Here is a 27,974-nt window from a genome sequence, read left to right as displayed (position 1 = left end):
GACAAATATTTTCTTTAGATGATCCCCAAGCTGATACATACAAACTTTGTTTTTTTTTTAAGTTCTTAAACTTCTCAAATTGAGAAATGTTGTTTGATTTGCCGATATTTATACTAATTCTTTGACTGGTACTCCGCCAATATTTCACAAGTTTAATACCTGTTGTCATCCATCATCAATACTTTTTGCAAATTCCATTTATACTGTTAAAATTTGTAACAAAATCCTTGAAAGTCAATATTGTTTATTCATATTTTAATGTGGGCCGAATTGACTTTGGGCTGGATTGACTTGGGACAGATAGATTTGGGGCTGGATAGGTTTGGGGACGGAATGACCTGATAACAAATAGATTAACCACATAATATTCTAATCGTTAATAAATACAAGTTTTATCATACAGTTGACATATTTTGTCATGTAAAACATTTGAAAAATGACCAAAATATGAGTGATTTACTTGATGTGATGTGTTTTATGATGGTTCTGGAATTTGTGAATCCAATTTGCACCATTTTTTTTTTTTTTTACCTAATTTGCATTCTATACCTTTCTGTGATAAAATGAATGCAAAGCCAATTATAACAAATTTAAAGTGGCAGATTACAATTTCGATACACTGGCATCACTGTTACACCTAGTTTAAAAGATATTTTATTATTATTACGTATACATGCATCAGAAATTGTTAGGATAATAGTGACTAAGTTTTCAACACAAATCCCATTCCGTATCGTATCTTAATTAACTATTTATATACCCAAATGATGGAATCAGCTGCAATTAGGTAGTTAAAATAATTATGACGTCCGGCAAGGCGCTTTTTAAAAAAATTTTGGGACGCCTTCCTATGTAGAATTTTTTTTTAAAAATAGCCTTGCCTGACGTCATTATTATTTGGACTAGCAATTAGGTAGTGTCAACTGGTCAAGTCCTGTCAATATATATATGTTCCTGTGTCATAGCTATAGGAAGGTGTCACAGAAAAATATTAAACAGTTAAAATAGCCTTTCTACGCGTCAAAATTATTTGTATTAGTCTGTACTGCAGAGTAGTTTTGAAGCGCAAATCTCGGTGGGGGGGGGGGGGGGGCGCAAATACAGCAATTTATGTTCATTTCTTGAATTTGTTGTGATAAACCTTTTATTTATTTATTTATAATATTAATATGTCAAGGATTTTTATAGCTAGAAATCCTTGTATATGTTCACTACTGTAATTTTGAGACAAAACAAGTTAGAAAAAGACGGACATTCTTTGATATCTTACGTGTTTAAAGGTAACGATATCTCCGACTGAAAAAGCTTCATAAAACATCTACATCAATAATCACATCAACGGTCCATAGTTCAGCCCAATTTTGTAAGGGAGATAACAATTGGTGTGTAGTTCTCCTCTGTTGGAGGCTGTTTTCTGAAATAACAGCGGGAAATTTCCACATGTCACAGATCTGCAGATCAAAACAAACGTAATTTTGCATCATTTGCTAATTCCATGTATGTAAATTTGTTCGTATATATGTATAACTAAAATTCAATGATTATAAGCACTGAAAATGGCAACAAGAGATGAAAAAAAAACTCATACAGACAAGAGAGCTGTCAGGTATGTGTGGATGATGTATAATTTCTCATGAAAAGTAAAAATAACAAAAATATTGATTACCCGAAATATACCTGTCTATTATAAAGAAGATGCATATTATCATATGATAGATCACTGCATTGTAAAAATAATTACGATTTGTTCCCTGGATTACAATTTGCAACTATATTACAATAAAATGTAAACTTTCTTTTAAAAGATTTAAAAAAACTGTTGATTTTAACAAATCATATTAGATTTTTCCTTAAATAAAGGTTATGATCATGGACGTATAAATAATGTCCACATTTACGTTCTGTGTTCACTGAGAAACCTAAAAATAAAAGGCTGGTGTTCGTTTATTTAGAAAAGGATTATATTTTAGATTCCAGTTAATCAATTGTAAAAGGACCTTCTAGAGCCTCAATCTTAACGCACACAAATGTTAATCATTTCAAAGCAAATTTAAATCCTGAATGAATTTTCCCAAGATCATTTAGAAAGGTCACCAGAGTTTACTGTTACATGATGATATTTCCTGCCAAATAAAAATCTTGTGGTCATAATTGATGTCACTATTTTTAGCATTCAATATTGTGAGCGAAGTCAAGTTTAAAGTTTAACCACGCACTGTTGATCACTGAGATGTGCATCGTCTTCCCACGGCAATTAATTGCTTTAAAAATATTTGAAGATCACTGTCCTAAATACAACACAAGTTTACGTTCATTGTGCGTAAATGAATATTATGCGACGACGATTTGATGTAGCTATAGAAATATTCCTGTTGTAGCTGAAATGTATTATTTATCCTAAAGTAATGCATCTTCGCTAGCCAAGGGTTATGATCCACTGCCGTTCTCTTCACCCTTGGCGGATTGAGATAAAATTTCAGAGACACAAGGTAAGGATTTTTGGGAAAAGACATGCGAGACTGGCGCAAATACAAAATTTCATTTCTGGTATCTATGATGAGTTTTTGGTCCTTTAATTTATTTAAGGAATGACTGTAATATTTTTTCTGTCTATGAAGAAATAACATAAAAAATTTGGTGCACACTGAATAACGCGCGTAGCAGGTTATTTAACAGTGTGCAACACATTTTTTACTATACAAGTTTTGAGACACGTAATTTTCTTGAAGCTGCTCACATTTTATATTCAGTGTTAGTTTCCGTTTAATTTTACGCAAGTATGTCTCTTTTTCGTAAGTAATGTGATTTACCGATAAAAAAAACAGGGTTAAAATCAAGTATAGCTTTTTTTTTTATAAAACTTTAATGCAATTGAAAGAATTAACAACATTTTGCTTTTAAATCTTTATTTGTTTCAAGCTGTTATGTAATCATAAAATGAAAATGGTGTAGACTTATACTAGCATAAGGAATAGTGAATAATATTTTCTTTTTTACTTGTATACTTAACTTTAATTTGAGATGTTTAATTTTCTTTAAACTGCACACATTTATTCAGCGTTAGTCTCCATTTATTTTTACCCAATTATACCTCTTTTGTAAATCAAATATTTATTTACTGACAAAAAAAAACGAAGATGTTTTTAATAAAACTATTTTTTTTTAAATGTACATTGTAATTGAAAGAATTAACAATAATTTTTTCTTTTTAATCTTTTATTTGTATCAAGCAATCAGATATACCACCTTGTTATCATTAGGCAGGAAATACAATTGTTTAATTACATTAGAAATCTCACATACCTTGACTGTCGCGTGCTGGCGTAGATCAGAAGAATTAGGGCAATTAATTACCTGGTGTGACACTGCTTCACACCAGACTGGGAGAGATGTCGCCAATACAATAAACAAAAGGTAGTGAATTTACACGGAAGTCGGAGGGAATACTCCCAAATTTCTCTGAGAATTTAGGGAGGGATGTCGGCGTTTCCTGGTATCTCACAAGGAATAATTTCGATGTATGGAGTTTGGGATTACAAACTCTCTGGGCGTACTGTAAGCTGAAAATTAGCATTTGAAAACTGGCATTCATACATTCATTCATCAGGTATTAGGCTGATTAAGGTTCATTGTAAAACATGGACATAAATGGCTGTATTCCTTCCTCTTAAACTAGACTTCATGCTTAGTTGTTAATTTTTTTTTCAGATTTAAACATTAAATAATGAAAAGTAGTAAAAGAAAAAGCAAAAGTTCTAAAGAGACAGACGCAGGGGAAGCAACTAGTATTCAGAATATCCAGGATGAACTAAGACTAAGGTTTAGTCAGAATGCTCCTTCACCATCATTACATGGATATGAAAAAGAAAGAGGGTAATCATTGTTTTTAATTGATTTACAAAGGAGAAATTACAGTTTTACATCATTAAGTCCAGTGATGGTCTAATGAACAAGAACTGCCATAGTTGTCTCTTGGTAGAATGCTTGCTTTAGTGCAGGAAGTTGTGGGTTTGGTCATTTTGTCATTTACAGAGTCAAATCAAAGACTCAATTTGGTATTTACTGCTTCCCAGTGTCAAGTTAGCCTCAATAAGGAAATTAGTAAGAGCAAAGACTGGTCAGCTTAGAGTTTGAAAAAATTCTGAGTAAGGTATTGGGTATTGTCACATTGTGAACTAGCATTTAAAAACTGGCTTCCTGTCTCTGTTTAGCATAAAGCAATGTTAATATTTATTCTGCATAAACATGTTGTTGTCCTGAATTTGCATCTAATTATTTGGGCTCCGCCTTTAGGCGGGTCGCCCTATAGTGATCAGTCTGTCCGTCCGTCCGTCCGTCCGTCCGTCCGAATCTAGAGAACCATTATGATTTCATACTTGATACGTTACATGTTTATTAATCACCACCAGAGGACGTGTCATGATGTATGTACAACTTCCTAGGTCAAAGGCGGGTCGCCCTATAGTGATCAGTCTGTCCGTCCGTCCGTCCGTAACACTTTAACTTTGTGTCCGCTCCATATCTAGAGAACCATTATGATTTCATACTTTATACTTTACATGTTTATTAACCACCACCAGAGGGCGTGTCATGATGTATGTACAACTTTCTAGGTCAAAGGTCAAGGTAAAAAAAACTTTGGTTTCAGTTGACAACCCTGTGTCCTGTGGTGAAGATCTTGTCCGCTCTATATCTTGAGAACCATTATGATTTCAAAGTTTATACTTGACATGTATATGAACCAACACCAGAGGGTGTGTCATAATTTATGAACGACTGCCTAGGGCAAAGTTAAAGGTCAAAAACTTTGGTATCAGTTGACAACCCCATGTCCTATGGTAAAGATCGTGTCCGCTCTATATCTTGAGAACCGTTATCATTTCAAAGTTTATACTTGACATGTATACAAACCAACACCAAAGGGTGTGTCATAATTTATTTACAACTTCATAGGTCAAAGGTCAAGGTCAAAAACTTTGATTTCAGTTGACAAACCCATGTCCTATGGTAAAGATACAATTTTTTAATGGACATTATTCACAGCGGGGCCCACAGAGATGGCTCCCATCTCAATGATATCTAGTATATATAAGTATACATCCATCCTAAAAGGAACAGGTGGACTTGAAAAGTGTAACTGACCAAGCTGGATACATTTTCAAAAAATTGTTTTGAGAAAAAATTGGTAAGTGTCAAGAACTCGATATAAGAATTTATTATGTAAGCTTATTTGCACCTATTATGATTGGTCTTATTTTACAGGCAATTGCTTGATTTAGTCAAAAGAACTGCTTCCACTGGTGAGAGTAACTCTGTACTGGTGATAGGACCTAGAGGAAGTGGGAAAACCATGGTAAGGTCTGAAAGTTGTATATACACTCTTAATAAAAAAAAATGGATCTTTTTAAGGGATAACCAGTAGTTCATATTTAAAAAAAAATTAGATTTTAATCTGCAGTGCCCGGTATTATTTAACATCCACACTTGTTTGTCTCTGGTAAATATGTATCTCATTGACAATTCAAACACATTTTATATTTTATATTACTGGGAATATTAAATCTGCTGACCACCGCTGTTTCTCGATATTGAATAATAGGAATAAATGAATGATTATAAAAGTGTTTAAAAGAAAGGTTGTTTTCTTTAAAATTGAAAGATGTAAGATAGATAATCAATATTTCTGGAGTTCACATGTTGGATATACTGGTATAATAGGATATTACTGCTGTTGAAAGTGTAAAGTTACCTTTATGTTAATACATCATGGTAGTTGATTTTTTTTTTTGGTAAAGATTGCGTAATATGCATTCAAAACCTTACGGGACTGACTTGATATCTAAATCTTCCAAGGCTGATCACTTCCTTTTTGATGCACAAAATATAGTGATCAAAACATTCTATACACCTTATCCATGAACATTTCCAGAAATTTATCGATGTAATATATGCTCAGATTTTCAAAGGCATAAAATGATGATACACTTGTCAAGAAAATTACATAACTTTTGAAAGTTGGAGGAATCTAATACGTGTTCTAAAAATATAAATGAAGTCATTGTTAAACCCATCTATTAAATTGGAGTTATCTTCCTTTGTCTAGAATTGCTGTTTAATCAACCATATGTTCAACCAAAGCCATACTTAATTTTACTTCCCACTGATAAATTGAAGCAATCTTTAACTTCAGTGCTTACAAGCACTTTGATTTTAGTACACCAGTGTAAGCAGATCTGGTATCTTAATATTGTAAAAAGATGGTAAATTTGGTATTAATTTATTGATTTGTAAATGTATAACTTAATTTTACTCTTTGGATGAGCATTTGAATTAGCCGTTTTAGAATCTAAAGGACTATGGGTAATTTCAATGTTTGTACACCAAAATGAAAACAAAGTGAGATCATAGGTTGAATTTCAATTCAATCATTACATTTTGTGTACACTTTTGAAAATATTACACAGAATGCATTAGAATCTAAAACAGTGAATTGTACTTATAACTTCAATTGGACTGGTAACCTTCAAAAGACTTTTTATTATGCCCCATTTATGGGCATTATGTTTTCTGGTCTGTGCGTCTGTTCGTTTGTCCGTCCATTCCTTCCTCCGTCCGTTTATTCATTCGTCCGTTCGTCCATATGTCACACTTTAGGTTTAAGTTTTTGGTTGAGGTAGTTTTTGATGAAGATGAAGTTCAATCACCTATAAACTTAGTACACATGTTCTTTATGATATGATCTCTCTAATTTTAATAGCATATTAGAGATTTTACCTCATTTTCACAGTCAACTGAACATAGAAAATGATAGTGTGGTTTGGGCATTCATGTACTGGGTACACATTCTTGTTTAAAGTATTATAAAAAAAATATATGCTCAATCTTTGCATTTGTGTAATACTATTGTATAAACTTGAAACACAAATATGTACAGAGAATGATATTTATTTATTCTATTTATAGACATTGAACAGTATTTACAATGAACTGATTGAGGATGACAATGTCCGAGAGAATTTACTACAAGTCAAGTTGAATGGTAACAGTAATTTTATAGAAATATAATGTCTGAGAGAAGATTTAGTAAATATTTTGATAAGCCAGCAACATCACAATACAAGAAAAACAAGAATATTTATATATAGAGAGAGAGGTATACATAGGGCCTTTAACAGTAAAAATGTGTCTACCAATCACTAGATCATTAAGGGTCTAAATAATTTCAAACTTATTACAAAAGGACATATGCATCATGTAAAGAGAATGCCACACTCTCTGCAAGTTAAAATCCTTGTGACAACTCTACTAGGGGTCTGTAGTAGACCTTTTGCTAGACTAAATATCTTCCCCTGTCCAATGTGCCCTCATTAGCTCACCTGACGTGAAAGGTCAAGTGAGCTTTTCTCATCACTTTGCGTCCGTCGTCCGTAAACTTTTACAAAAATCTTCTCCTCTGAAACTACTGGGCCAAATTTAACCAAACTTGACCACAATCATCCTTGGGGTATCTAGTTTAAAAAATGCATTTAGAGCAAATCTGACATGGGGTAAAATTGATTATCAGGTGAAGATCTGTCTGCCCTGAAATTTTCAGATGAATCGGACAACCCGTTGTTGGGTTGCTGCCCCTGAATTGGTAATTTTAAGGAAATTTTGCTGTTTTTGGTTATTATCTTGAATATTATTATAGATAGAGATAAACTGTAAACAGCAATAATGTTCAGCAAAGTAAGATTTACAAATAAGTCAACATGACTGAAATGGTTAGTTGACCCCTTTAGGAGTTATTGCCCTTTATAGTCAATTTTTAACCATTTTTCGTAAATCTTAGTAATCTTTTAGAAAAATCTTCTCCTCTGAAACTACTGGGCCAAATTTAACCAAACATGGCAACAATCATCTTTGGGGTATCTAGTTTAAAAAATGTGTCCGGTGACCCGGCCATCCAACCAAGATGGCCGCCACGGCTAAAAATAGAACATAAGGGTAAAATGCTGTTTTTGACTTAATAACTCAAAAACCAAAGCATTTAGAACAAATCTGACAAAGTTTAATTGTTTCTCAGGTCAAGATCTATCTGCCCTGAAATTTTCAGATGGATCGGACAACTGGTTGTTGGGTTGCTGGCCCTGAATTGGTAATTTTAAGGAAATTTTGCAGTTTTTGGTTATTATCTTGAATTTTATTATAGATAGAGATAAACTGTAAAAAGCAATAATGTTCAGCAAAGTAAGATCTACAAATAAGTCAACATGACCAAAATTGTCAGAGAACTCCTTAAGGAGTTATTGTCCTTTATAGTCAATATTGAACAACTTTTTGTCATTTTTGTAACTTGTACAAAAATCTTCTTTTCTAAAACTATGGGCCAAATTTAACCAAACTTGGCCACAATCATTACAAGGGTATCTATTTTAAAAAAAGTGTCTAATGACCCTGCCTGCCAATCAAGATGGCTGACATCAGTAAATACAGTAACAGGTGAGCGACACAGGCTCTTGAGAGCCTCTAGTTTTTCAATTGTCACTAAAAAAAATCCAGCCAATCTACCCCCTATTGCAGGACCTTCCTGTTGGGTTTGATGTTAATTTGTTCTCTTCCTAAACATCAATAAAATATTTGCCTCTGAACATTAAGCCAACAACAATAAATCAATAAAAATTTCAAAGGGTAACTGAAATTATATATTGCTGTAAACAGCTCAGAATTATCTGTAAGGAGTTTACTGTTATACTTTCTACTGTGCGTGGATTATATCAGGAGCTCTGAACATTTTTATTCTATTACAAAAAGTCAAAATTACTAAGAAACCTAATGATACAGATGATGTGCAAAATGCATTGAAATGTTCTATGTTTATTCTTATATAGGACTTCTACAAACAGATGATAAAATTGCATTAAAAGAAATCACACGTCAGTTACAGCTTGAGAACACACTGGGTGATAAAGTTTTTGTAAGTGGTTAAAAATTATATTTGTTCCATAAGAATTAAAATTGTAGAATAATATAATGTAAACTATTTATAATTCCTTTTGTATTAAGTTTTCCGAGGATTGATGGATAAAATGGTAAGTTGAAAGTGATCTACTTCCTGTTTGTTAGATACAGTCCCATTGTCAATTATTTACTTTATTACTAGTATCATTGAAAATTACCTGTGACTTCTTCTTATGCCACTTGCTGACCCCTTAATGTCTCAATATAAATAAGAAGATGTGGTATGAGTGCCAATTAGACAAAACTCCATCCAAGTCACAATGTATAAAAAGTTAACAAGTAATGGTCAACGTATAAGTCTTGTTGCAACCGAGGTAAATATCTCATTGTATGTACTGACTATCTTCATAGACTTACTTTGGAAGGTAAAGAAAACAAGTAAGATATACGTAAATCTGTTCTAAAAATATCACAGAATTTGCACATTTTTCTTACATTCTGCTTCAATTGATATACTTTTACAGGGTTCATTTGCAGAGACTTTACAGTTCTTGTTGGATGCATTGAAATGTGGTAAGAAAATTTCAAAAGCAGACAGACAAAGTATTATCCATATCAAGAGGAGCAAACAAATGTTAAAACTCATAAGAATGAGAGATTACTAGTACTAAGAAATAAAGAAATTGCCAAGTAGAAGTCAAAATTGACACCACTATGGCCAAAAGTAAAAGACAAAAGACTAACATTAAAAACTATTCAAAAAACTAATTAATGAGCAATATATTATACCTGTTAGTAAGTTATAATGAAATTGAGAATAGAAACGGGGAATTTGTCATAGAGAGAACAACTCGACCCAAAAATCAGAAATCAGTCTAAGGCCAACAGTGGGTATTCAACCTGGGGAGAAAATCACGTACCCAGAGGTGGGCTTCAGCTGGCCACTAAACAATAATGTATCCTAACTAGATAAAACACTTCACACTTACGCCGATAAGGTACACCATATTATTATAAAAGAACAAGATTGTGTTGATAAACTGCTATGGCTGTATAACTTAATTTACTGTTGCTTTATTCACAAAATATCTTAAAACTAGAATTGATGGTGAGTTATACTGACACAATCATGACTATTTCTCATGAGATTTTTTGTGTTTTAAAATATATGAATAGAAGAAAATATAGGATCTCACACTAATATAATAATCTAAAAACAAAAAGCAACTAAAAAGTGAACATTTAAGGGTTTATAGAAGTTAGATCTCCAACTTACAAAAAGTAGAAAAAAACTTAGAAAGTACAAATGTTTCTCTGTACCTGAAACAAAAATTATACATACCTCATGATAAATGACTAATTTCTCAGTGAATTTTGCTCAATGTGTTTTATAGGAAGTCAGAGTTCTAAGCCAATCTTGTTTATCCTAGAAGAATTTGATATGTTTGCCCACCATAAAAACCAGACATTGCTATATAATCTGTTTGATATTGCCCAATCTGATCAAGCACCAATATGTGTAGTGGGTGTTACATGTAGACTTGTAAGTATACTTATGTTTAATTTCTGAACGATAACTACTGTAAATTCAGAAATTATTGCGATGATTTTATTATTGCGTAAAATGCAACAGGGTTATCGCATGCAATTATTAAAATTTCGCATTTTGAGTTTTTTTATATATTTTTCTGAATATTGCAAGAATTAAAATCGCATTTTAGTCTAAAATGACAAAATGACAATATTAATAAATGCGCAATAATTTCTGAATTAACAGTAACTCATTAAGTGTCACATCTAGAGCAGTAGGAAATGTGAATGTGACACACACTTATTTTCTTTTCAAATATGAATATGAAAGAATTTTGGTTGGTTATGACATATGAAAAAAAAAAATGTTTTTCTCTACGCTTTGAAGAGGAAGAAGAAATATTAATTGTATGTCATTCAATATCAAATCACATTGGGCATAAAAATATCATTGACAAGATTTTAACCTGTAATATCGGAATGAGACTAGGGATAAAAAATTGGATTTAATTTATAATGAAAATGTCTACACTTTGCTAGGATGAGTAGAATCTGATAATATAGTTTTGGCCTTTAACAGATGTCTTGTTTAAAACACTTAATACTTTTGAAATAAAAATTGCAGTCATATTTATAAAAGAAATTGATGTCTTAATTTAAGATTTGTTGTTTTATGGATTTTTTTTTGGAATTAAAATATATAAACTCTTGTTCATGGATTATCTGCCATATACTGAAAAAAATCTATAAAAAAAATCAACTGAAAGAAATGTATTTAATACAACATCACAAATACTGTACATTAAACATATATGTCTGATTCGTCCAGTACATTTTGTACGTAAAATAGAATGTGTCACTTCTATATGACAATTATTTGTAAATCTTCTCTCTGATTTTACAGGATGTTATAGAACTACTTGAGAAGAGAGTCAAGTCACGGTTTTCACATCGCCAAGTGTATTTCCTAAACAACTATAGTTATGAGAATTTTTGTGACATCTGTATGTCTTACTTAAAAATAGAATCAAAACCTGTGAGATGTGATTTCATCAAAGAATGGAATAAACAAGTTGAAGTAAGTTATCTGTAAAGGGGACATCACTCCTTTATCAAAGAGTAGAATAAACAAGTAGAAGTAAGTTCTTTATTCAGGGAGGACCACTCACCACTCCTTCATCAACGAGTAGAATAAACAAGTAGAAGTAATTTCTTTATTCATGGGGATCACTCCTTCATAAACGAGTAGAATAAACAAGTAGAAGTAAGTTCTTTATTCAGTGGGGATTACTCCTTCATCAATGAGTAGAAGAAACAAGTAGAAGTAAGTTCTTGGTTCAGGGGGGGACCACTCCTTCATCAAAGAGTAGAATAAACAAGTAGAAGTAAGTTCTTTATTCAGGGGGGATTACTCCTTCATCAACGAGTAGAATAAATAAGAAGTAAGTTCTTTATTCAGGGGTGATTACTCCTTCATCAAGGAGTAGAATAAATAAATACAAGTAAGTTCTTTATTCAGGGAGAACCACTCCTTCATCAACGAGTAGAATAAATAAGTAGAAGTAAGTTCTTTATTCAGTGGGGATTACTCCTTCATCAACGAGTAGAATAAATAAGAGGTAAGTTCTTTATTCAGGGGTGATTACTCTTTCATCAACGAGTAGAATAAATAAGTAGAAGTAAGTTCTTTATTCAGGGAGGATTACTCCTTCATCAACGAGTAGAATAAATAAGAAGTAAGTTCTTTATTCAGGGGTGATTACTCCTTCATCAACGAGTAGAATAAATAAGAAGTAAGTTCTTTATTCAGGGGTGATTACTCCTTCATCAATGAGTAGAATAAATAAGTAGAAGTAAGTTCTTTATTCAGTGGGGATTACTCCTTCATCAACGAGTAGAATAAATAAGAAGTAAGTTCTTTATTCAGGGGTGATTACTCCTTCATCAACGAGTAGAATAAATAAGTAGAAGTAAGTTCTTTATTCAGGGGTGATTACTCCTTCATCAACGAGTAGAATAAATAAGTAGAAGTAAGTTCTTTATTCAGGGAAGATTACTCCTTCATCAACGAGTAGAATAAATAAGTAGAAGTAAGTTCTTTATTCAGGGGGATCACTCCTTCATCAACGAGTAGAATAAATAAGTAGAAGTAAGTTCTTTATTCAGTGGGGATTACTCTTTCATCAACGAGTAGAATAAACAAGTAGAAGTAAGTTCTTTATTCAGGGAGGACCACTCCTTCATCAACAAGTAGAAGTAAGTTCTTTATTCAGTGGGGATTACTCCTTCATCAAAGAGTAGAATAAATAAGTAGAAGTAAGTTCTTTATTCAGGGAGGACCACTCCTTCATCAACAAGTAGAAGTAAGTTCTTTATTCAGTGGGGATTACTCCTTCATCAAAGAGTAGAATAAATAAGAAGTAAGTTCTTTATTCAGGGGGGATTACTCTTTCATCAACGAGTAGAATAAACAAGTAGAAGTAAGTTCTTTATTCAGGGAGGACCACTCCTTCATCAACAAGTAGAAGTAAGTTCTTTATTCAGTGGGGATTACTCCTTCATCAAAGAGTAGAATAAATAAGTAGAAGTAAGTTCTTTATTCAGGGGGGATTACTCCTTCATCAACGAGTAGAATAAATAAGAAGTAAGTTCTTTATTCAGGGGTGATTACTCCTTCATCAACGAGTAGAATAAATAAGTAGAAGTAAGTTCTTTATTCAGTGGGGATCACTCCTTCATAAACGAGTAGAATAAACAAGTAGAAGTAAGTTCTTTATTCAGTGGGGATTACTCCTTCATCAATGAGTAGAAGAAACAAGTAGAAGTAAGTTCTTGGTTCAGGGGGGGACCACTCCTTCATCAAAGAGTAGAATAAACAAGTAGAAGTAAGTTCTTTATTCAGGGGGGATTACTCCTTCATCAACGAGTAGAATAAATAAGAAGTAAGTTCTTTATTCAGGGGTGATTACTCCTTCATCAAGGAGTAGAATAAATAAATACAAGTAAGTTCTTTATTCAGGGAGGACCACTCCTTCATCAACCAGTAGAATAAGTAAGTAGAAGTAAGTTCATTATTCAGGTGGGATTACTCCTTCATCAACGAGTAGAATAAGCAAGTAGAAGTAAGTTGCAATTCTTTATTTAGGGGACATCACTTATATATTTGTTTGAAATTTTATGTGATTGTTATTTGCATAATGTAAAATAATAATGGGCATTTTATTGAACAGTTCAAAAACCACTAAATGTTGACAAATTATTTCTTTGTTTGACTTGGGACAAAAATAGATTTTGACATATTGTAAAAACAGTATATTGTTAGAGACTACAGATTGGCCATTTGAGTGTCTTATAGTTGTTCTTATTGTTTGGTTGCAGTCTCAATGCATATGTTCAACATCTATTAATCATATTGAATATAACAATTTTGAACAATTTGCCAATTGAGACTGTCTTACTTTCAAATTGTTGATTTTGAATGTTCACATGCTATTCATAGCTTTACTGGTAATTATAAAGTATTCCTGAAAAAACGAAAGGCCATTTTAATACATAGCTTGTAGAATTAACATTTGCTGTTAAATGTCCAACACTCCAGTGCTATAGATTGATATTTCTTCTTTCCTGGATTATCTTTCTTTAACAATGATAATCAAAGTTTGAAAAACCCAAGTTCTATACAGATAAACATGATAAAATTGTTTTGTTTTAGAAATTGAGTAAAGACGGCACAGTCAGAGATGTACTACAGCAACAATTCCACTTCAATAAAGATATTAGAGCGTTACATCACATTTTGGTAAGTGTAGTATTATTACTTAAAAAGCTGAGGGCTATTCCATTAAAAAGAATGTACCAGGGTCGGACGGCAATTATAAAAACTCCTGTTGGTTGTGGATGTGTTGAAGCGTTTAGGGAAAATAAGTATTGTTGGTTGTTGATCTTCCTTTTTTCGAATGTCGGTTTCATTGTGTTATTTTTTGTTATTTATTATTATTTGTTTTAGCAAGGACTTATATAACCGATTGTTTTGTCTCCTGCTCTTATCGTGATATAAGAGAAACATAACTGTTCCCGCGACTTACGCAGTGGTAGGCGCAATGTTGTATCCTACCTATGGTACCAGTTCCGGAAGTGCAAGAGTTACCTCCCCTTAATGACAAGTACATGGGAATGGCAGACGATGTCAAATTCTATTGAAAATAATATTCATAGGTTCAAATTAGCGGTGTTCCGTGGTCTGCGAGCTTCCACTTTTGCATTCAGACTTTCGTTTTGGTTACTAGCTAGGCCCAACGAACATTCAATTTGAAAGAAAATAAAAATTAACTTTGCAGACCTTTTTAACTATCAGTATGGTCATTTTAAAGCCATATTACTATTGAGATCGTATACCCCTCCAGGGATTTTTCTAGCATTCCACAGGGTCCAGTATTCAGACACCATTCCTATTGGCAATGGCAAATACCCTACGTTTTTCCCAATTTTCCTGTCCTTTGTCCGTCCGTCATTGTAAACTTTTTTCAAACATCTCTGAGCCAACAAAGCCAATTGGAAGGAAACATGGCCAACATTTAGTTAACAATACAATCCATTTGCAGTTCTATAGACCACAGTTCTAATTTTCATCAGTGATTTTTATAAGATTTGAAATGTTTTAAACCCAGATGACCAAATTATATTTTTCATATTTAAGATTTAAAACACAATGAAGTTTGATCTCATTTCTTTCCTCCCCCTCATTCCCAGGTTCCCTTAACCCTGTCCAACCCCTCCAAATTGTCCAGCAACTATAATGTTTTTAAAAATAACAATTCCTTTAGATGTGGTAAATTAGAATAAAATAAGTTAGATATATTCCAGTCCGTTCTTGTATTTTATGAAATGACTTCCTGTTGGTTGGTGTTAAGATACATTGTTCATTCCTCTTGGTCATGGGGGGGGGGGGACACCATTTCTTAAAGCAACAATGGATGTCATGTGATTACCATATAAGGGCATTTTTTTTCCCAAAAAAAGTGAAGCCCGTTTTTTGCATGAATTAAAAACCAATTTGCTTTTAAGTGAAAATTCTTGAATATATTTATCAACTCAATTAAGGATTAAAATCATTTTTTCTCTTAAAATGTGTCTTTAAAGTCCAGTTGTTGACCAAAAAATGTGGTCACAAGAAATTAAAATCGTAATTTTCTTTCTTAACTTCTCAGGAAGCTATGCTGAATTTTAATTATGTTATGTAACATAACTTGGACTATGATATGTCAAATTTGTGCCACTTAATACGCTGTAATACACAAATGTGCCACTTTGATGTGTCGAAATTTCTGACAAAGTGGTTAAGGTTGTGCAAAGACAGTATAAGATTTCCTTAGTTAAATAGTTAAGTCAAACATTTCACTGACTTAAAGAGAATTATTAATCCAGTCAAATATTCACAGCTGAACTCGCCATTCCTTTTCAAACAAACACACTAAATGTGTGTACATTGTTTTCAGATGTATTAAAGTTGACTTTTTTTAACTTTCAGGTATGTATTATGGATTTTATATAGTATATAATAATCTTTGTTTATCTGTTTCACAATTTCGCATGATTTATAAATGACGATCAAGGAGACAACGGCGTTATGTTATTGTTAACTTTGAAAGACAGCCAATTTGACATGTTTTTTTTGTATAAATATTATAATAAAAACTATGCTTAAAAAATCGAAAGAAATCTATTTTTGACCCTTATGGCAAGTAAGAAACAGAAAAAAGAAAAATTTACAAATTGGCACCATTTTATTTTTCCGCGAAATTAACGCAATTTCAGAATGGCAGGTTTTAATTTCAGTCCCATTGTTGTCTTAAGAAAGTAGCAACAAAGGTCGTTTCTAAGGTCTTGCTTTCCAACTGCCTTGGTAATTTAACGTAAGGATCGCATTTGTATTGCACTACTATCGTGAAAGAGTTCGAGGATTTTTTTTCCACAAGAACATAAATGTGTACTGAAAAATGTTTCAAGGTTGAAATTTTCAAAAAGCAGAAGAATTAGAAATTAAAATAGGAGGAACAGAAGTGGGTCTGAAAAGTGGATAATTTTTACTCCTGCTGGAAGAATCACATTTATGCAGAAAAGTTATAAAACAGTTCATATTTATAAACAATAAAATTTCATTTTATCTTCTGTCTGATGAATAAGACACAATCATTGAATTTGATTAAGGATACGAGAGATATTTTAACAACTGTTACTTAATGAGATAACTATTTGTTTCAGATGTATGTTGTTTGTCAACTGAATGAGACTCGCCCTTTCCCAACACCCAGTGATTTTGTAGAAGCAATGAAAGTTACATCGACAGACAGCAAATCAGCAATGTTACATGGTATAGAAATTTATTACCTCAACATAGAACATAAAAAACATTTACTTGAACTTCATTATAAATTGGTGTTCCTTACATAGCAACATTTTATCATATAATTTTAAAGTACTTTTCGCAGGATATATTTTATGTTGGGATTCAAAATTTCAATTGTTGAACTGGAGAAGACAATACCATTGTTAATAGAGAAATAAAAACAATGAAAAATAGAAAGTTTACACAAAAACTACAGATTGAGCAAACCTCATGAGAACTAAGAATTAATTCTAATTCATCTAGGTAAATCACAAGTCATATCAAATATGAGTTCACTGTTGTTTTTTTCTATAAAAGACAACTCTTATAGAAAACTAAAGATAATGGAACACAAACAAAAACTAAATGTTTACAAGTGTTAAGGCTTTGCTTTACTAGTGGTACATGTTATGTTGCACCAGAGAATATAAAAGGCAGTGATAAGTTACATTGTGATACACTGAGATTTCAATACCCAATGAATTGTAATTTTTGCTTAGTTTTTCTAGACTAAGACATATTTTGGTGGAGGTAGTTTTTGATGAAGTTGAAGTCTAATCAACATGAAACATGAGTACACATGTTCCCTAAGATATGATCTTTTTAATTTTAATGACAAATTAAAGCTTTTACCCCAATTTCACGGTACACTGAACACAGAAAATTATAGTGCAAGTGGGGCATCCATGTACTGGGGACACATTCTTGTTATATAATGTTTTACACCATTGAATACAGGTTAAGATGATTTCTCTTATCTGATTTCTACCATTCCAGAGTATTGGTACATGTACTTGATAAGTGGAAAAATTGGATTTAAAAAAAATGATATCTTAATTGCTATGATCACTATATTACCACTCTAGTCTTATACATGCTGTACTATTTGTTTTTTGTTTTACAGGAATATCTATACTTGAGTTGTGTTTGATTATTGCTATGAAACATCTGACAGATATTTATGATGGGGAACCTTTCAATTTTGAGATGGTTTACAGTGGTATGTTATGTTTAAAAACAAGTCTAGATATTTTATTATCAACCTTTTTTGGAACTAAAAATTTTGTATATATAGAAGTAAATGAAGATTTAATTGTCAAAGAAATACCAATTACTAAATTACAGAAGCACCAAAACACAGAGGAAAGGAAGAAATCTGTGTAAAATACAATATCTGCTTAAGGTAGATGGGGTGTCTAAATTATAATCCATAGATTTTTTTTTAAATTTGCCAAAATGTAGTTTATATCATGCTTTTAAAAATAATAATTATAAAAAAGAATTGGTCACAGGGCTTATTTTCATGCTAAAGGTTGTTCAAAATTGACAGTTTTGTATAGATTATGCATGGAAAACCCAATTTTCTGTCATAAAACGAAAACTGTACCATAGAATTTTGAGATAAAATATGAAAAGATAGCTTTAATAGTATGCTTTCAGATAAGAAAAAGAAAAAATGAGGTCACCAGACTCGTTTTCTTGCTACATAATAAAATAGAGAAATTCCTAACACATTCTATTGTAAAAGTACCTTTATCTGAATTATCTGCCGTTACATTTGAGTTGCCTCCCCTTATGTGGCAAAGTTTGAAAAAAAATTGAACAAAACAAAAATTTCTGTTCCTTTTAAAATACAACTTGAAAGATGATAAAACATCTCATATTCTATATTGAAATGAAAATTCTTACACATGAATTACCTTCTACACTCAAAATTTGCACATTCTATCAAAGATCTAGACCTTGTTTCCTGGTATTTCAAAATCCAAGATGGAGGAAGACACCCTATCTAACATAAACAACTATAAAAAGACATTTCAATGTTTAATTTTTACAAATATTTATATGAGTCAAGAAGTTGGATTGATGAGAGGAAATATCTGATGTTATTGGTTTTTATGTAACCAAACTGGCAGCTGTTGAATATGACAATTAAAGTATATAGTATTTAGTTAAATGCATTTAGAAATTGATTGGATGATTTTTCTGACAAAAAAAGCATGCCACTAAATTTTTACACAAATTTTGGGATGACATGTGACGTCATCTTTTAGTCATTCCAAGAGGTCAGCAGCTATGACACTTTCTGTGTGATAATGTGACTTGTGCAGTCAATAAGATGTAGTGTATGTGAAATTAACCTTTATAATGTGAAACATATTTTTCCACATTAACATCTTTATATAGCCTTATTATATCTTCTTCTTTCTTAAAGAATTATTGCAATTAAATCTAGTAAGAATATAATTGATATCAATACTTTAGAGTATGCAAAGTTTGCTCAGAAAAGATCTTCAATGCAGATGTATGAAAAGGCAGTGGTACTAAAGGTGAGTGAAAATAGTTATAACATAATAATTAGAAGATTTACAAATGTAGAATATCAGTGGTTAGAATTGATTAAAACATAAAGCAGATGGGACTAAGTTTTACCCTAGTCCATCAGTATATCCTTATGAATGGCCCAAAATTGGTTGCCACTCTCAACTTTTCTTTTTTCTCAACCAAATGTAGAGAACCTTATCAAAATGCTTATCACCTCAAAATACAGATCAAGTTTGAATTTGGGTAGCATCTCTTTTACTTTTCTAGAGTTATGTCCCTTTACAAATGGAAAAATTGCTGAAATTTCGTTTTTGTTTTCTTTCTCAAGTTTACCTCGACCAAATGATATGAATCTTATATACAATGCTTATCACCATCAAACTCAAATCCAGTACAAATTTGGGTAGTGTCACTTTTACTCTTCTTGAGATTTGTCTCTTTAAAACGTTAGCAAGCACGGGCATCTTCTGTGTCCCCATTTATATTTTATGTAATTTGACCTATAAAGGACATCAGTTTTAGTCGTCAATATTTCACATTTACTCTGATAGCAACAATAGCTGGCAAGAACCTAGGTTTCAGGAAACCTTTAATAATCTTTTAACATGTTGGGCATATATCTTGCCAATGAACACAGATATTCCTGTTATTAACTTTTGATTTTTCTTGCAGGCATTTGAACATTTATTAGCATTAGAACTTGTAAAGTCAACTGATGGTTCAGGAACTCGTATTCAAAAAGAGTATAGACTGATGTCACTTCTCATTCATCCATCACAGATCACAGATGCATTACAAAAATACCCACAATGCCCTACTGAGGTCAAACAGTGGGCATCTACATCAGTCATATGATTATGTTATTCAGTAGGAAAAGATATGGAAAGAAGAATCGTGCACAAAACATAAAATGAGATTTATACAAATAATATTTGAATACATAGAGCTTGTTCTTAAAATATATGTGAGACAAATTTTATGGGACATTGTATTTGAATATCAAAACTTGATATAAAAATGTGTTCATCATCTATGAATGACAATGCATCAGAAAACATTATATTATAGAAATGTTCACCAAATAATGTTATATTTATTTTTGTAATAATAAATCCATTCAGTTGGTTTTACTTTTTTCTAATTTCTTGCATTCCTTGAAATTATTTTGGTCAACTATTTTTTTTTTTTTTTAGAAATGTTGGTTTGCGTTTTAGGCCTCTTATTCGCCTTTAACAAGTTTTGAGCTTTCATTGTTGATCAAATCATCTGTTTCATCTTTGATAAAATAAATGAGACATTGTTTTAATTTCTACATTACAGGACAAATCATCTGTTTCGTCTTTAAAAAGTAAATGAGACATTGTTTTAATTTCTACATTGCAGGACAAATCATCTGTTTGGTCTTTAAAAAGTAAATGAGACATTGTTTTAATTTCTACAGGAGATATCATCATATTAAAGTCAGCATACCAAAACAAACATCATCTTGTTAAATAAGTTTATACACATTTATATTGTAAAATGTCAGCTCGAACCACAATGTGAATGTTTCTGGTGTTGAGTGTGTATTTTTTTATGATTTTTATACATGGAATAACAATAACGGTTAAAACCAAGGGAAAACAAAGACTCATAAAACCAAGGAGCATTCACAACAACAAGTCAGAATAAATAAAAAAACAACACAAACTCATCAAAAACTTGAAGTGAAATCAGGTGCCCCCGAAAACAATTCCCATCAGAAAATCTGATTAACTGCTTATTGTGCTTAACTTCTTTTGTATTTCCCTTCACTTGATTAGTTTTACAATGAATGTAAGTAAACTTGATACTTTTCCTCAGTGATTTTCATGTGGCTGAGAAGTCCTGCTATGCAGGTTGATACAGGGGAAGAGAAAAATGACAAGTTTTCACATATAACATTGCCAAGCTAAACAAGGATACTAGCTAAATTGTCACAGAAATATCAAAACCTAGATTTGGATACCAATTGTACTCAAACAGATGAATATATGTCCATTTTTAGCTCACCTGGCCCGAAGGGCCAAGTGAGCTTTTCCCATCACTTTGCGTCCGGCATCCGGCGTTGTCCATCATCGTCCTGCGTCCAGCGTCGTTAACTTTTACAAAAATCTTCTCCTCTGAAACTACTGGGCCAAATTAAACCAAACTTGGCCACAATCATCATTGGGGTATCTAGTTTAAAAAATGTGTCCGGTGACCCCGCCAACCAACCAAGATGGCCGCCATGGCTAAAAATAGAACATAGGGGTAAAATGCAGTTTTTTGCTTGTAACTCAAAAACCAAAGCATTTAGAGCAAATCTGACATGAGGTAAAATTGTTAATCAGGTCAAGATCTATCTGCCCTGAAATTTTCAGATGAATCGGACAACCTGTTGTTGGGTTGCTGCCCCTGAATTGGTAATTTTAAGGAAATTTTGCTGTTTTTGGTTATTATCTTCAACATTATTATAGATAGAGATAAACTGTAAACAGCAATAATGTTCAGCAAAGTAAGATTTACAAACAAGTCAACATGACCGAAATGGTCAGTTGACCCCTTTAGGAGTTATTGCCCTTTATAGTCAATTTTTAACCATGTTTCGTAAATCTTAGTAATCTTTTAAAAAAATCTTCTTCTCTGAAACTACTGAGCCAAATTAATCCAAACTTGGCCACAATCATCTTTTGGGTATCTAGTTAAAAAAATGTGTCCGGTGACTCGGTCTTCCAACCAAGATGGCCGCCACGGCTAAAATAGAACGAAGGGGTAAAATGCAGTTTTTGGCTTATAACTCAAAAACCAAAGCATTTAGAGCAAATCTGACATGGGGTAAAATTGTTAATCAGGTCAAGATCTATCTGCCCTGAAATTTACAGACCAATCGGACAACCCTTTGTTGGGTTGCTGCCCCTGAATTGGTAATTTTAAGGACATTTTGCTGTTTTTGAATATTATCTTGAATATTATTATAGATAGAGATAAACTGTAAACAGCAATAATGTTCAGCAAAGTAAGACCTGAAAAGAAGTCAACATGACCAAAATGGTCAATTGACCCCCTAAGGAGTTATTGCCCTTTATATAGTCATTTTTTAACAATTTTCACAAAATTTGTAAAATTTTACTAACATTTTCCACTGTAACTACTGGGCCAAGTTCATTATAGATAGAGATAATTGTAAGAAGCAAGAATGTTCAGTAAAGTAAGATCTACAAACACATCATCATCACCAAACCACAATTTTGTCTTGAATCCATCTGACAGTGTGTCCTTTGTTTAATATTCACATAGACCAAGGTGAGCGACACAGGCTCTTTAGAGCCTCTAGTTTCTGATGTTAGACAGTTAGAGGTCAACACTGAATCAGAGATGTCTACATAAGATACAAAATATAAAAAAAAGTCATCAACATGTAACAATATACCACACTATACTTACCTAGTTTATCAGTTTTTAGTTCCCAATTTTTTTTGAAACGGTATACATTCAAATTAAAAAGATTAACCACACCAAATCAACTGCTGCAGCTTTACCTAAGGAAACAACTATTTCTGATAGGGATAAGGTGTGCACTGAAAAGTAATTATTTGCTAAAACAGTTAATAAAAAAATCTGTACAAAAACAGCACTAATAAGATTGTTACACTAACAGTTCTGTCGAAATCAGTACAGAATTTATAGAATTAGTAACTGTACAGTTGCTGTTTCATTAAGAAATAATTGATGCAAGTTATACTTTATTGTAGTTTTAACATGGGTAGGAATTAAATCAATTATTTCTATTCTGATTAGGACAATTAAGGTAATTTCTTTGTCCGATGTGTATAAGTGTAGATCGTTTGTATAGGCTCTTCCATGAACCTCCCTTTTTTGATTGTAAAGAATCAAATGACTGACACTGTGATTTTTCAGAGGGAGGAGTTTGAACAGCCAACATGAACGGTTGTCATTTCTAGGTCAAATATGTCAATTTCGGAATGCAACACATTACAGTCATAATAAATGAATTAGTAACAACATGTGCATCATTTATGAGTTTGGAAGTGTTTTAAGTTAATGAAATATATTACAAATGTAAATGCATACCAATTTGATAAAATTCATTATTCTGCAGTAGTCAATATATGCATGTGCAAACAAATTTTATTGGATTTAGAACATGGGTTTGTTCACAAAGTGAAAGAAGCACGTCATATTAGAATACAGTACTGAATAAATAGAAAGTATAAAATTATAAGTTTTTAGTCTTGCCAACCGTACTGATATGTAAGAGGGCAGAAATGTCTAAAAAAATCAGATTTGATTCCAAAGTTTAAAGAGACTTTAACCACCAGATTTAAGACATTTATTTTCATGCCCATCACGTCATGTCATGTCAGAAACTGACTACCATTCTAAGGCACCCCCAGTATTGGGTGATATTCTAGTTGCTCATTCTTTAGTTTTCTATGTACTGGTTTGATGAGGTTTGTTTTGCCTCCTACATTTATTCTCCCTCTCTTTTAAAAAGTTTTGGATGAGGTAGTTAACCAGGAAGTTGTGGACTATAAATAGCAGATAATTATTATCACCAATTTCACTGTTACTGTAACTTTGAGATGAAGAACAGCAATTAATTAAGTAAAGTCCTTTTAAGTTTTTTATGTAAGAGAACCATTTTCCCAATTGAGATAATAAGTACCATAAATGGTTTGTATAACTGATCCTTACTAAGTATTGATTGTTTTTATAATTAGTATAAATCATAATGAGATTTATATATAGCATTTGTGATGCCACTGAATTCTAAAAGCATACCAGAATCAATATGTATAACCCTTTGGTGACATATGACAAACTTTAAGTAGGTTATATGCACTCATCTAGTTCAAAGACATGATCTACAAGACCATTACAAACAGTTCTGAAAACATTCTCTTGAAACAAAATACTTGGCCAATTGTGAAATTATAATTCAGGAATTGTTACATAGGGGCACTGCTTCATTGTAATTATTTTGACATTGAGGGTATGGGTAATACTACAGCTTTAGGAAAGTTGCACATAATTGGTTAGATCTGAAGTTTATCATGTGATGCCTTAACTTTTCATCTTCTTTAAACTACTTGATTACTTTTTATCAATCTGTCTGAAATAAAGTATGGAAGATCCTGTAATTCCTATCATGATTATGAAAGGTCAGAGAGAAAAGTCAAAAACAAATATGTCCAGATGGTGACAAATACTGTCTTTGTTATCCATCCTGCAACCCTCTATGGGGCCATAGATACCTTTGTATCCTTTTGTCCAGTTTTGTAAGCGGCCTCATGTTTACAAGTCAGCAATGTCTCTGAAGTAACAACTATAGATCACTGTACAGCATTGAGAAAAGCCCATACCACATAGCAACAACAATTCTAATGCAATTTGGATGTAACAATTTTTTTCATTGGCTAAAAGTTGCCGTCAAATCCACAGTTGACCAGGCGTAACTAAGGAGGGACCCGCCATCTTAAATTGATGAATCAACAAATGTTCGATTACTAACTATATAATCGAAAATAAAACAACACCTACCTCGAATTCGCCATTTTAATGTAATTTTATCCGAATTTGAAGCGTACAGGTAACGTAATAACCTCCAGTTTGTAAGTTTTCATTTGTATGACGTCACGTTTAGCCATGACGTCTTTGTGCCAAAATCATTCATGAAGTTTCGCGGATTTTTTTTTTTATTTGACAAATTTAGACATTTTTTCAAGTTTTATCGGATTTTTTCTTTTTGTAATGCATTAGAATCGGAATAACAGTACTGTAGTTGAAGAGTTGCCACCGTCAATTTTGATTTGACGGTCGCAAATCTCTGTTTTACTGTCTCCGCTACGCGTCGCCAGTAAAACTGCATTTGCGACCATCAAATCTACAATTGACGGTGGCAACTCTTCAACTACAGTACTGTTATTCCTTAAATGTAAAACAATTCACACAGGACAACAAACAGCCTGATTTACATACAAAACAAAGTACTAAAAACATATATGAAATACAGTAGCAAACAACAACCACTGAATTAGAGGCATACAGAATGAAGCAGGATAAACATGTTTGTGTTTTATGTTTAACATTGAATTAGAGGCATACAGAATGGAGTAGGATAAACATGTTTGTGTTTTATGTTTAACATTGAATTAGAGGCATTATATACAGTAACAGAATGGAGTAGGATAAACATGTTTGTGTTTTATGTTTAACATTGAATTAGAGGCATTATATACAGTAACAGAATTGAGTAGGATAAACATGTTTGTGTTTTATGTTGTACATTGAATTAGAGGCATTATATACAGTAACAGAATGGAGTAGGATAAACATGTTTGTGTTTTATGTTTAACATTGAATTAGAGGCATTATATACAGTAACAGAATTGAGTAGGATAAACATGTTTGTGTTTTATGTTGTACATTGAATTAGAGGCATTATATACAGTAACAGAATGGAGTAGGATAAACATGTTTGTGTTTTATGTTGTACATTGAATTAGAGGCATTATATACAGTAACAGAATTGAGTAGGATAAACATGTTTGTGTTTTATGTTGTACATTGAATTAGAGGCATTATATACAGTAACAGAATGGAGTAGGATAAACATGTTTGTGTTTTATGTTTAACATTGAATTAGAGGCATTATATACAGTAACAGAATTGAGTAGGATAAACATGTTTGTGTTTTATGTTGTACATTGAATTAGAGGCATTATATACAGTAACAGAATGGAGTAGGATAAACATGTTTGTGTTTTATGTTTAACATTGAATTAGAGGCATTATATACAGTAACAGAATTGAGTAGGATAAACATGTTTGTGTTTTATGTTGTACATTGAATTAGAGGCATTATATACAGTAACAGAATGGAGTAGGATAAACATGTTTGTGTTTTATGTTGTACATTGAATTAGAGGCATTATATACAGTAACAGAATGGAGTAGGATAAACATGTTTGTGTTTTATGTTGTACATTGAATTAGAGGCATTATATACAGTAACAGAATTGAGTAGGATAAACATGTTTGTGTTTTATGTTGTACATTGAATTAGAGGCATTATATACAGTAACAGAATGGAGTAGGATAAACATGTTTGTGTTTTATGTTTAACATTGAATTAGAGGCATTATATACAGTAACAGAATTGAGTAGGATAAACATGTTTGTGTTTTATGTTGTACATTGAATTAGAGGCATTATATACAGTAACAGAATGGAGTAGGATAAACATGTTTGTGTTTTATGTTGTACATTGAATTAGAGGCATTATATACAGTAACAGAATGGAGTAGGATAAACATGTTTGTGTTTTATGTTGTACATTGAATTAGAGGCATTATATACAGTAACAGAATGGAGTAGGATAAACATGTTTGTGTTTTATGTTGTACATTGCACAGTAAGCACTTTCTCAACTACATTTTTGTTGTATGTTTTATCAAATATATATTTGAGGTTTTTTATCACAAAGGTCTTGGAAGAGTAACCACCAAAGTATTTTACAGGAGTTATACCCCTTAGAAAAAAGCAAATGACATTTTTACTGATATCATGCCTAGATTTCTTGTGAGATATTTATAAAAAGTTTAAAAGGACCCCAACATATTTTAAAAATTATTGCCCTTTTATTGACATTAAAAATAAGGAAATGTGATATAATTGCCAATGAGACAACTGTCCAGCTGAGTTAAAATGAAGTTGATGGAAACAGAAATAGGAAACTGTTCCTCCTTGGAAGACCTGGATGCTTCATACTATGTTGACAAATTAGTTTTTTGTGTTTTGGTCTGTTTTTCTTAAACTTTAAGCAATAGGTCAACTATATATCTTATATATGTCAGCCTTGCATGGTTCATCTGACCTTGACCTTACAATCATTCAATAACAATACAAATATACAAAACTCAAAATCCTTAACTTTGACCATTGAACCCTGAAAATGAGGTCAAGATCAGATGACAGCTGCCAGCTTAACATGTACACCTTACAATCATTCCATATACCAAATATAGTAGACCTATTGCATACAGTAGAAGAGAAACAGACCAAAACACAAAAACTTAACAATCACCACTGAACCATGAAAATGAGGTCAAGGTCAGATTACACCTGCAAGTTGGACATGTACACCTTACACTTCTTCCGTACACCAAATCTACTAGACCTATTGCTTATAGTATTTGAGATATGGACTTGACCACCAAAATGTAACCTTGTTCACTTATCCATAAAATGAGGTCAAGGTCAAGTGAAAACTGTCTGACGGGCATGTGGACCTTGCAAGATATACACATATTAAATATACTTGTCCTATTACTCATAATAAGAGAGAAATTAACATTACAAAAACTCAACTTTGTTTTCAAGAAGTCACTGAACCATGAAAATGAGGTCAAGGACAATGGGCATGTGACAGACGGAAACTTCATAACACGAGGCATCTATATACAAAGTATGAAGCATCCAGGTTTTCTAACCTTCTAAAATATAAAGCTTTTAAGTAGTAAACTAACTCAGCCCCCGGATCACTATCCCTATGTGGACCTTTCTGCAACAAAAGTTTTGTATTTTGTGATATTATTTCAACCAGAAAAAATATTACAGCTTGATGGTATAATGAGTGTATAATGTTTTGCCCTTCAGAACAGTTTTTTTTTTCACTGTACAGACAACTGACAATATTTCTTGTGTAAGGAAAATGAAGCTTTGAATGTATGCTTGCATTACCACATTTGGCTCTCAACAAAATAAAACAATA

The 27,974-nt window shown here is 32.2% G+C and overlaps 2 protein-coding genes across 4 annotated transcripts in view; one reads left to right on the top strand and one right to left on the bottom strand.

The window, feature by feature from the left end:
- The window catches only part of LOC143063317 (protein LZIC-like), a 56,754-nt gene extending 55,361 nt beyond the window's left edge, over window positions 1-1,393 (bottom strand). The window contains exon 1 of one of the 2 annotated variants that reach the window (XM_076235388.1): window positions 1,271-1,393. The gene's annotated coding sequence lies outside the window, so the exon portion shown is untranslated. The remainder of the gene's footprint in view (window positions 1-1,270) is intronic. The other variant, XM_076235387.1, reaches the window with a different exon arrangement.
- On the top strand, window positions 1,344-20,306 carry LOC143063316 (origin recognition complex subunit 4-like). Of its 2 annotated transcripts, none has more exons than XM_076235385.1 (13): window positions 1,344-1,497; window positions 3,709-3,873; window positions 5,263-5,353; window positions 6,964-7,039; window positions 8,871-8,956; window positions 9,465-9,513; window positions 10,335-10,483; window positions 11,375-11,548; window positions 14,183-14,269; window positions 16,732-16,840; window positions 17,760-17,855; window positions 19,121-19,185; window positions 19,853-20,306. In XM_076235385.1, the coding sequence occupies exons 2-13, from the start codon at window positions 3,725-3,727 to the stop codon at window positions 20,033-20,035; spliced, it is 1,314 nt and encodes a 437-aa protein (XP_076091500.1). In that variant the 5' UTR covers window positions 1,344-1,497; window positions 3,709-3,724; the 3' UTR covers window positions 20,036-20,306. The 2 variants fall into 2 exon arrangements, with proteins under 2 accessions (XP_076091500.1, XP_076091501.1); XM_076235386.1 differs by having other exon boundaries at window positions 1,418-1,469.
- Window positions 20,307-27,974: the final 7,668 nt, after the last annotated feature.

The sequence above is a fragment of the Mytilus galloprovincialis genome, chromosome 2 (assembly GCF_965363235.1).
Source record: "Mytilus galloprovincialis chromosome 2, xbMytGall1.hap1.1, whole genome shotgun sequence".
Classification (NCBI taxonomy): domain Eukaryota; kingdom Metazoa; phylum Mollusca; class Bivalvia; order Mytilida; family Mytilidae; genus Mytilus; species Mytilus galloprovincialis.
The sequence above is the reverse complement of the archived record's forward strand: the minus strand, read 5'-3'. Positions and strand labels throughout refer to the sequence as shown.

Coding starts and splice junctions, on each gene's coding strand:
- LOC143063316 (XM_076235385.1), top strand. CDS start 3,725: ATGAAAAGTAGTAAAAGAAAAAGCAAAAGTTCTAAAGAGACAGACGCA. Junction 3,874..5,262: donor GGATATGAAAAAGAAAGAGG/GTAATCATTGTT, acceptor CTTATTTTACAG/GCAATTGCTTGATTTAGTCA. Junction 5,354..6,963: donor GAGGAAGTGGGAAAACCATG/GTAAGGTCTGAA, acceptor TTCTATTTATAG/ACATTGAACAGTATTTACAA.